Genomic DNA, 11709 nt, shown 5'->3' with positions numbered 1-11709 from the left:
ACGTTTAAGACTGTATATTTGTATTTAAATGTATTGTTATTTCTTATGGTGTTTTTAAATTTATTTAAAGGCGTATTTAATACAAATACAAATTGGTTACTTACCGATCCAAACGGGTTTCATAATAAAATAAAGTAAGGAGGAGAGATTCAAGGAAATTCGCCTTTAGAAAAAAGTTGAGTGCTAGATCTCTGTTTAGTATTTATTTATGAGTAGCCTAGTAATATTAATGGATAAACTTTGCTATGAGATTAATTTTACTAATTAAATTATTTTCAATGCATTAATAAAACGCATTTGAACCGTTGCTTTGTGGCTTGTACACATTAACCTGCCAGTGTTATGGTAAGTCAATTTTACTCATGCTACATGAGTAATTTTCCTTGTTGACGAGAGTTACAGCGGAAACTCTATGGTAATAAATAAATATAGCATAATATCGCGGAGGAGTATATTATAATTTTTTTTTTATGATTCCTAAAATTAAATATGGCTGAATAAATATAGGTTTATTAAACCTCCTTATATAGCTCAATGTGCATTTATTTAATTTCTAAGTTAATTTAAGATGGCAATTTATGTAATTATAATAATATACCGCACTTTAAAATTGTATTTATCTTTTATTTAGCGCAATCCATTATTTATGGTGGTGGGTACTATTGAGCGATACTTAAATAAAATAATATAATAACATGTTTGGCATTATTCTCGACTCGCGTTCAAGCTGTATTTATCAGAACAAGATTGCTTGAACTATAGAAAACCAAAGTGACTTCTGCGATTTCGCTAGATTATTTATATTAACTCAAAAAAAAATTTAATATTAATAAATTTTATGAAATAAATTTAAATATTTTAATATTTAGTTTTAATTAGTTTATTTTAGGTTATATTTATAATCCAATTATTTTAAAGAATATATAAAAATATATTTTGAAATAAATAAGAAAATTATTATAGTAATATATTTTTTATTAATATACGGATTTTTAAGGACAATGAAAACAACTACTATGTTGAACATGCAAGTCTACAAAATAAGTTAATTCAAAATTATTTCTTTTTTTTCTCTACACAACCTGGTTTTTATTATCAATAATGTATATTATGTAACGTAATTTATATTTACATTGCAGCTCTTCAATCGAATTAATATCTATAACATGAAGTAAGTAGTAATAAAATAATTATGTCTATCAGTTTTGCTTATCTTAGTGAGTGTCTCTAAAGAAACACTTTAGGTTATAAGATTATATCGATACAATCATTGAAAGAATCCATCCTTAAAATCAAGAGCGTTTACATATTAACCACAGCGCAAAAATTACCCTTAAAATATATGAAACTTTAGCACATTAGGTAGGTATTTTCTCTGTCTTTCCAAATGTCTCATCAAAATATTTTCTACTGAAGCACGAACTTTAGTAAATATTTAATATAATAAAAGCAATCAGTAGTCTTTAAAGTATTTTTCTTTTAATCATGGCTTTGCTGATGGCATTTATCAGTCATTGATCGACTTTCCCATAAAGATCCATTAGCATCTTTCTGTATCTAGACGATTACAAGAAATTGACCGTTGTAACGAAGATTCGTTACAACTGTAAATTTCTATCGTTATATCATCCTCGGTATCTATGGATAACTCATCTGTGGCTAGCGGAGCGGGACCAACATTAATGCATTCAAGAGAATCCATAATGCAATTTCCATTACAATTTTCGGATTCATCGTCCCTCTCAGCAGCATTCTCAATGTAAGGTATTCTGTGTATACGATCGCCAATCGGGTTGTGTGGAATTTGTCCAGTGTCGATATGATTAAATCCGTTGCTTGAGTGTGCAATTTCAGTAAGCTCTTCTGTAGAGGTTTGGACATTGATATAACGTGTCGTTGTTGCCATGTCCTCAACAAATATGTTTTGCTGTTGACTGTTAAGGAAGCGTACTGACGGGGTACCGTTCTTTGGGTTTGAAAAAGCAACGTAACATTCAGAATATGGCGGAGGTGGCTCTTCTCGATTGTTGTTCTTATTGGCGTCACTGGCGCACTCTGAGTATGGCGGTGGTAGGTCCGCATTAAAGATGGCATCGTTGCATGTATCGCTGGATTCGGAGGGATACAATTCGAATTCGTTTGGTGATATTTCCGGCTCGACACTTATTGGTAAACGATCTGAAATTATTGACAAGAGTTTAAAACGGAAACAAGAGTGATGAAGAGATTTTGATCTGTAGTAAAAAATCCCTCCTCCCCATAAAGTCAAAGTCAAAGTCAAATATTTCTTTATTGAAATAGGCACATAGATGGCACTTTTAATGCGTTATTATATACAAAATGTGTACATAGCAGTGAGTAGTGATGGCGATAACTACAATCGTAAACTTAAAACTAAAGCTACGAGGATAACAATCGCGCCCTGGTCTAAGAATCCCACTACAACACTAGAAAATATTTATGAAGCAACCTGGTTAGAGCAATTGTTTACAACCTAGCTTTTTTATCGTTTACGTAATCCTTTATACTCTAATAGGACTTTTCTATAAGCTTTCGCTTAATATAAACTTTGAACTTCTTTAGTGACATCCCCAAGATATCAACCGGTAATTTATTGTAAAATTGTATACAGTTTCCTTTAAATGAATTGCGTATTTTGTATAGTCTAGTGTACTGCACTGCAAGTTTATTTTTGCTTCTAACGTTCAAATTATTGCAGTCACATTTTCTTTTAAATTTTGAAACGTTTTCGTGAACATACATTAAATTTTCAAATATGTATTGGCTATAGAGTGTCATTATTTTAACATCTTTAAATTTATCTCTCAAAAATACTATAACAATTCTGATCGTATTGCATATTAAACTAATGTTTCGGTACTTAGGTTACTTAAGTTGTTTCACAAATAATTATATTTTAACAGAAAAATCATGCATAATATTTTCATAATAATATTGGTTTATTTTAATAATTTTTATTAGTAGTAAATATTATGACCGTTGTACGACACACAATTGTAATAAAAGATTTGGAAAATTAGAAATGTGCTATTTTACTGTAACGTCAATTGTAATTAAAAACTGCAGACCAACCAACGAGCTTATCAGCCGTCGTCGATGGTTATTATCACCAACATATCAAGCACCAGGTCATGGTTATTGAAATATCGTGGGTCTAGCTCTACATCCCTCTGTTCTTCTACGACAGAGGAGGCCAGTGCTCGACATTGGAACATTAATGGGCTAATCATGATGGTACGACAAACCTATAAAATATTATAGTTCATAAGCATGCTTACGGCTAGTTGCAAGGACGTTAGGCGTGGGCCATTCTTCGGACCGTCTTCGACGTGCTGAAAACAAAAGAAGTCTCAAAAGCAAGTAATATCAATCAGTGTATTGATGTAGCACGTTACGTTAATATTTAAAAAAAAATATAATACGTAATTAACGTTTTTTTAAACATGAAAAAAATTTGATGAACAGAAATGTTTACATAACGGGTTGGATGCAAATAGTCTAGAAATACATACATCTTGCGTAGTTGCGCGTAAAGCATCGATCAGTTGCGCGCACAAGTAAAAGGGCTGCTATTAGTAGTAGTGCACCCGCTCCCCAGCCTCTTGCAGATTTCCAGACAGACCACTCCCCGTCCGCTCCCGTCGCACTCGTTTTTCCCGTTTCGGTCTAAAAGGACTAAGAGTTAATGGGGGTTTTGTAGTAATAACTGGCTAAAGAACAGAAGAAAACCATCGCCTATTCGCAGAGAAACACTTCACACGGCATGCAACAAAGATGTCTTACCAAGTGCCACCGTGTGTCCATCAACCTGAGACGTTAAGCCTCATATGCTATAAAAAAAAAAAAAAAATCACCGGCAACGATGCCCTTCTGACCGGACCTCAGCGATCCTGCTTAACGGCAGAAATAAATATGGCTTTAGTAATCTACGGACAAGCTCTGTTACAAAAGCTGTAAGTACTATAACGAAGCCCTCTTGTTTTTTGGCATAAAGTTTTAGCTATCAATACATCAAATTTTAGCCATCTCAGTCAGCCAGGTAGACAGTTTTTAAAATGGATTTGAAATAATATGACAATATTGGTTATTAATTGACGTTACTTTGAGGACGTTCATGATTTACGTACGCAAAGAGAACAGTTGCGGACAGGTTTCTACGCTGCATGGTACTGGAATGAATAAGAAGGCACCATCAGATTTAGGTTTCTTTCTCCACATACCATTTGATCATTGTCTGGTAGATGCCATTGCGCGCCGAGTGGCCCCGGCCTCCAAACGGTGGATGAGGTCGGCTGTGCAGCACCAGCCGAATCTTCCGCTGAATTGCCCAATCTAGAAAGAATGAGGTTAGATGGGCTTCTCTGCTCAAATTAAGTTAGGTGGGCTTAAACAAATTGTATGAGAAGTCAGTAAGTAAGAACTGTTTATATCTCATGTTTTCATCACTATCTGAGGCAATTTACATCATCGTTTGGAACAGAGAACGTGCACAGTTGGACATAGATTTTCTATGTATGCTGACTCCCTGCGCTTCGTTTTATGTTGTCCATCGATCTCGTAAGGAATCGAAAACACTGCGTGCGGCAGCGTCGCCACTTTGCCAACTTGGGGCACCAACGTCCATTGGTTCTCTAAATCTTTTGAAAAATAGGGAGATTATGTATGTGCCGTGTATTGACGGCAGATTAGAATACAGTTGTCACCACCCTCCTTTATTTATGGGTAAACCCTAACGTTGGGCAAGGCATTTGGTCCAGCAGTGGACTGTTATAGGCTACTGATGATACTTTCTATGAAAATAGCCGATTTTATAACATATAATTCATCCAAGACCTGATATGTTGTCTAAGCTGACCGGGCGTGTAGACTACAATTTCAGGCCGATGCACTCTCTGCCATTCCAGTCTGGCGTGAAGTTCTCGCAAACGACGCAGCTCCTGAAAATAAAGTCATAGATTGATACTTTTGCCAGTCTTATTGTTATTCACGTACCTACCTAACCTACCACCAGTCTTATATCAGAACGGAATGAAGAAAACTGAGAAGCGAATGCAGCACAATCGAAAATAATTAGCACGGGAATCGGTTTACAAGTAACTGATTCGACTATTTATTTTGTATTTTTGTTAGACTAACACCAAAATCAGTTTGCATGATTTTCAACTACCAATATGTCTAGTTTGGCAGTATTCAGTGTCACAGATCGATTTATTACTAGGCAACTCATATAGTTGTCTAAGTTAAGTGGCAGTGTACGATTCCCCGAAACTTTACGACAAACTGTAACTTTGGACGGCGCCAAACGTCGTAAGACATCACATAAGAGTTCGTGAAACGTTCTGTTTCTCTAGTAATAACCTAAATCACTAGATTTAGCAAAAACGGGCAAAAATCTCGCATAAGCTACCTGTAGGTGCATCTGGTGGGCGCGAGCAGTTATCTCGCTGAGCTCGGCAAGCGTGACGCGACCGCGCCGTCGCCGGTACTGCTCTATCTCTGACCATATAGCCGGCAACGTCGGCTGCATCTCCTGCAACGTAGCGCCAGCTGCTTAATTTACCATTCAATATTAAGCTTAATTTGCTACACTAGCAAAGATAAGAATCTTAGCAGTTGTTCATTCTAAAGTTAAAATCTCCAGAGAATGCTCCGATGTTTGAGCGAAACGTGCGTAGTGCAGAAGATCTGTTTGGTGTTGAGTATAAAGATTGAAGAAATTTTAAACTACGCCATATAGATTCTCCTGCCTTTCGCTGAGTATAGCAAATTAAGCTTAATGTTATATGTAATGCATATCATGGAATTCCGCAGTTATGCCTGCTTCTATCCAATGTTGAATTTATCATCATCATTATACGTACATCATGGATACATAAACTGGTGGCCTCAGGATATAAGGATTTTTATATTCTATAACTTATAACGCTTGTGACCAACGAATCTACCTTGATGAATGGTATCTATTTGATTTAGTTTTTGTTTAAACGCTCTGAGGTTATATTAATACTCAGAGAGCACCAGTCAGATTTAATTTTTTTTTTTTTGCATTCGGTATAGGAAGGTTATGTACCTTTAGGTTAGTATCCTATCCTATCTCTTATTAGCCGAGCAAAGCGAACAGCGAACTGTTATAGTGTATGGGCGACCTACACCGGTTTGGATAGCAAAACTGGGCAGGTTGCTCTTTTCCAAGATAATTTAATTTTACAATAAGTATGTTTTCACCCTCGTGAAAGATGATTGTCGTTAAAATTTTTTCAATCATCAATTGTTAACAGTGCACAAATATATATAAAAATATAGAACGACAATACCCACATTACCATGTAGCCCCAAAGTAAGCGTAGCTTGTGTTATGGGTACTAAGATGACTGATGAATATTTTTATGAATAATATACATACATAAAGTCAAAGTCAAAGTCAAATATTTCTTTATTCGAATAGGCACATAGATGGCACTTTTGATGCGTTATTATATACAAAATGTGTACATAGCAGTAAACAGCCACAGATAAACAGCCTGATACCGAAAACAACCATGGTCATCAAACAAAAACATTCTCCAGAAATGGGGAACCGAACCCACAGCCTTGGCAGAAGCAACTCAGAAGGCAGGGTGGCTGTCCACTGCGCCGACAGGCCGATGTAGCATTATTTAAAAAAACTCTACAATTTCTTCGTTGTAGCTTGGATAGTGTAACCCCCCTGAGATCCCGTGAGCCTCTCACTCTCTTACTGCAGGTTAGGAAATTTAATAAGTTGGAGTTTTGCTACTTCATATTAAAACCTCATCATCAGCATCCTCAGGTCATACTCATTGGTAACGCATGGAAGGTGAGTAAGTGATTTGCCATTTAAGTTATACCTAGAGTACTTTGCTGAATGCAACCTAAATGTTCAAACGGCTTTATATGGAAACTGCATTCTAGAACAGTTTACCTAATTACCAGGTGCTAATCGAGTAACTACACTATACTTGTTTTTTTTCCACTGCATTATAAACTGTATTTTCAGTGCAATTAGCACCAAAACAGAAATTTAATCTTCGTTATAATGCAGTAATTCAACGAGTGGGTAGGCCGGTCCTACCGTTCACGCTTTATGGATATCTATGCCAAATCGATAATTACTATTTATTACTTAATATCGTTGTCTAGACCACATTTTAGGATATTGGGTGATTTACGAAAAACTTTCTTCAGCCCGATGATGTGCGGTTTGCGAGTCGAGCTCAATATTTATTTATGTCTTCAGAACTGATGTTTACGCAGTAGTTGAGTAGGTCCTATATAACTATAGTCTCGCCGCACAGTATGCGGAAAAAAAAATTTCTATACCGTGATATATGCCGGCGCTTAATGCACTTCTGACATAGTCAACTCACTGTAACATTATACATCCGAGCGATTGAACCTGGCTGGTATCTGAGAACACCAAAGTCTAGTTGAACAAGTCTTACGGTACCGACTCTAAAAATCTTAACGAGAAAAAGTCATACTGAGAGAATATGTTCGTAGCTTAGTTTTGGGTGAAAATTATTCAAACAGCACAGTAACTAAATTAAACCATAGGTAGGTGTCTTCTACTCGCATCGTTCCCTAAATTTAAGTATCCTCCTGTCCGGTCCTGTCTTTTCACTATTTTTCACTGCATTTTGAGGGTCATGCAATTATTATAGGCAGCCGAAACCAAATCTCAAGGATTGACTGGGTTTCCCTTCCGCCTATTGAATTCGATGGTGTAACAATTCCTTATTGTGTTAATTTTAAAAATCTAGGTATATATCTAGATAAAACCTTAAGTTGGACACATCATCTGAATGAGGTCAGTAGAAAAACCTTTACAGCTTTGGGTTCTTTGCGTCGCCTTCGTTCTTTTCATCCGATTCCTACCAAAATTATGCTCGCACAAACTCTCCTCCTTCCCATTATTGATTACGCTGGCGCAAGCTTTGTTGACTTAACTGAGGACCAGTTAAATAAGCTTGAGAGACTTTAAAATACTAGCATCCGGTTCATATTTGGATTGCGCAAATATGACCATATTTCCCAATTTCGGTCTCGTCTCAAGTGGTTACCAATCCGACTTCGCCGGAATTTGCATATTCTTTCTATTCTGTACTGTATCTTGTTCCATCCTTCTACTCCTGTTTATCTCAAAGAGAAATTTGTATTCACAGGGCCTCCTGAGGATGCTCGCTCTACGAGGAGGTTTATCCTGAAGGTGCCTGGTTCAGGCCGTTACACTTTGGAACGCCCTGCCGTTAGAGATTCGTGAGGCGCAAACGATCGGCATTTTTAAGAAACAAGTGAAGGATCACTACTTGTCTGTATCGGCCGGGCATTGATGGGAATGATCACTGTATTCTTTTTTGTTTATTTCGTTTTCTACATATTTTTGAGGGTTCTTTTATTCTATTAATTTTTTTTATTAAAATTTAATTTAATTAAGTATTTATAGTAGCGTATTTGTCTGTTTATATGTTTTTATATATGTATGGAATATATTTTATATTTTTGTACATATCTTTAATGTTATGTTTAGTATATACTATGTTTTATGTTTTTTTTTATGTTAATTTAGTTTTAAATCCTAATATTTAATTATGTTTGTTGTACCACCTACTTATTTCTTATAACATTTTCTTGTATGCCTTTGGTTGCCTGGAGGAGATCGCTATTTAGCGATAAGGCCGCCAAATTGTACGTTCTACCTTATTGTGCTGTTGTATTTGTATCTCTGTAAATTTTCTCTGTGGTGTACAATAAAAGTGTGTTCATTCATTCATTCATTCATGTAAATAGCATAAAAAAAACCTTAGTTGCCTCTCCTATCTGATCTGACTAACATCTCGGGCTACGGCTAAAGAGGAGTTGTTTTTGATGTTTCAATATTAGTCGTGTACACGGTTTCTTTATGTTCTTAGTTCTGTGATTAGAGTAGGTATGTAGTGATTTTGGACCTGCCAATGCACAAGTTTAAAGAATTTGTTAAAACACATTTATTACAGCGAGGTTACTATACAATTGATGAATTTTTTAATGACAAGGTTGCTTGGAAGCAGCCGACTCCGCTTTCAGCTCTCACAAGATAGAAAAATGAATGTTAAAATGCAAAATGTAAATTGTTGATGTTGGAAAAGAGCAACTGCTGAGTTTCTTGCCGGCTTCTTCTCGGTAGAATCTGCCTTCCGAACCGGTGGTAGAATCACTACAAACAGACAGACTTCACGTTTCAAAAGTGCTTATATTAGGCCTATTTGAAATAAATGAATTTTGAATTTTGAGTTTTGAATGCAATTTATAATTTTGTGAAATCAAGGGTATAGCAATGTGTATAGCAGAATGAGAGGTTTTATGAGTTAGGTCGTGTAGTTTGTATGTTTTACGTGTAAATTGCAAAAGTGAGATTTTATCGTAATTATTGATGTTTTAGACGGCTTATGTTTAATAACGGTGTAGATACATTTGATATACGATATAGGTCATTAATTAAATTGGTGTTAATATGAATACCTAATATACAATGTAGGAAGCAAATACGAAAAGCAATCGGAAACGACTGAACCGATTTCAAATGAATTCTTCAAGGAACTTTACATGGAGTTCTTATAGTATAAGGACGTAGACCGAAACTGGGAACTGTAATAATAGAAATCAGCGTGGACGAAAATGCGTGTTATGTAATAAAAGCATAAAACTTAAAAAGTAAGAATCTATATATTTATTTTCTTAAAGTTCTGAAAAGAAATAAAGTTTTCCTTCTTTTAGATGTCTACAGCGGTCCCAGAAGACCACGCTTTCAGATTAAATTCACTTGCACATCGATAAAAACATTAAACTGATTAAATTTAACTATTTGAAGCAAAATAATAGCATCAATCTGTTGTTATTGAATCAATTATTTAACCACCAAGGTCTAGTAGCAAGACTATCTTTTATAAATAAAAAAATGATTGAAATTAAAGTTCTGTGGTAATAAGCAATGTAGAGACTGCAATGCAGTTACGATAGAACAAAGCTCCCTGAATAAATATCATTTATTTTTGATTACTAGTACTCTTTCATAGCTTTTTCCTATTCTTTTGTTTTATTTGTGCTACTTTTGTGAAATTTGTTATCAAACTTAGTAAAGACCGGAGAACAGACACGGTGACCATTTTTTTGTCTTACAACAGTGACAATCTGCCTAAAAACTACTTTTCATTGATGAAAATATTAAGAATTGTGAAATTAATAGTTTGGTGTATACGAAGCATCCAGCAGCAAGATGTGAGCAGCACGCTGCGACGATGGCATCAATTTAACCAATTGCTATTATTTTATGCAGCAGAAAAAAATCAAATAGGTACTTACTTTTTTTTAATACTGCTTCAAAAATTTTAAATGCAGTTATACTTTAATTAAACAATTTTTTTAACAGTGGTATAACTTCCATTAGTTTGACATCTCTCACGACATACCCGATACTCTCTCAAAAAATGGCTCATTCGATCAACTTCTTTGCAAGGTAGGATTTTTTGAGAATTGAGTAATATATAACTCCGGAATCCCCTCGGAATCGGAGGGAGGTTACTGATGCTAATGGCTTTTCAGTAACGAAGAACAAGGCATAGCCTAAATAAGTAAGCAGATTCCTAGGCATACATCAAGCGTTTGTTTGTTGGTGAATCTAAATCTTTAGGTATTCGATTTAGACGATGCCCAAGCTTAGTAAAAGGTTAGTTTGGTAAAGCCTGCGCCAAATTTTTTTTTGTACACATGTTATTGACATATATTGACACATCAGTCATCAGCTCAAGGCTCCGTATGTAATAATTTTCGAAATGTTAAATGTGTATGTGTATAAGCCTAATAAATAAATAAATAACTTGTAAGAATAGAAGAGCTGACGAAGTTGCAAGATAAACAAAATCAGTGTTTACTAAAGGACTATGGTAGCAGACGTCGTAGGTATGCAATGTTTTTTTTTCTTTTGGCAGGTATGTATGCTGAAGTAGATTTAATTGCTTATTTCAACTTCGTTTAGCGTGGCTGAGTTTAATAGATTCTCGTATCCAATAATCACGCAAAACTTGCATAATAATAGACTCTTAAATGTTTGTCACAATATTTACAACTGAAAAATAGAGCGAACGTACACATCAATTTAAACCTTACGTTATTATGAATAACAGAGTATTTTTAGTTATCTATAAAACATTAAATCTATTACCTTTCTTGCTTGGTATTGGTAATAGAGTACGCTGTAAATACGTTTACGATCCCCAAATACACTAACCGAAAACTAAACGATTCACTTTCACTTTAATCGATGGTTTCACAACGCACAACGGCCTTTGACTCTTTATGATCAATTATATGACATAAGTTGGTTAAATAAACTTCACATTTGTATATAAGCTGAGGGATTGTAGAAAATACGAGCAATACTTGGTGCCTGTTAAACAAATACGCGACTGAGCGGCGCAAGCGTAGTCCCCGAGTTGCGTCCCACGCAGTTACCTGCATACAAAACCTAAAGGAGCATAGCTAAAATGCCTACATGGTCTAGTGGTTACCATGCTCAACTATGTAATAGGAGGTAATATGTATTGGGTCCAATTTCCAAATCATTTCTAATTTGAATGAATTAATTAATATACTTTTATAGAGAAACCACAGAGAAAATTCACAGAGATACATATA

At 35.2% G+C, this 11709-nt stretch overlaps 1 protein-coding gene across 1 annotated transcript; it reads right to left on the bottom strand.

Moving 5' to 3' along the window:
- Nucleotides 1-1478: 1478 nt before the first annotated feature.
- On the bottom strand, nt 1479-11454 carry LOC120624964. The gene is made up of 7 exons (XM_039891817.1): nt 11237-11454; nt 5429-5551; nt 4855-4958; nt 4242-4353; nt 3534-3687; nt 3300-3353; nt 1479-2178 (listed from the first exon to the last, which is right to left on the bottom strand). Exons 2-7 carry the CDS (start codon nt 5546-5548, stop codon nt 1541-1543), a joined length of 1182 nt encoding a protein of 393 aa, XP_039747751.1. The 5' UTR covers nt 5549-5551; nt 11237-11454; the 3' UTR covers nt 1479-1540.
- Nucleotides 11455-11709: the final 255 nt, after the last annotated feature.

The sequence above is a fragment of the Pararge aegeria genome, chromosome 1 (genome assembly GCF_905163445.1).
Source record: "Pararge aegeria chromosome 1, ilParAegt1.1, whole genome shotgun sequence".
Classification (NCBI taxonomy): domain Eukaryota; kingdom Metazoa; phylum Arthropoda; class Insecta; order Lepidoptera; family Nymphalidae; genus Pararge; species Pararge aegeria.
Note: the sequence above shows the minus strand (reverse complement) of the source record. Positions and strands in the feature narration are given on the sequence as shown.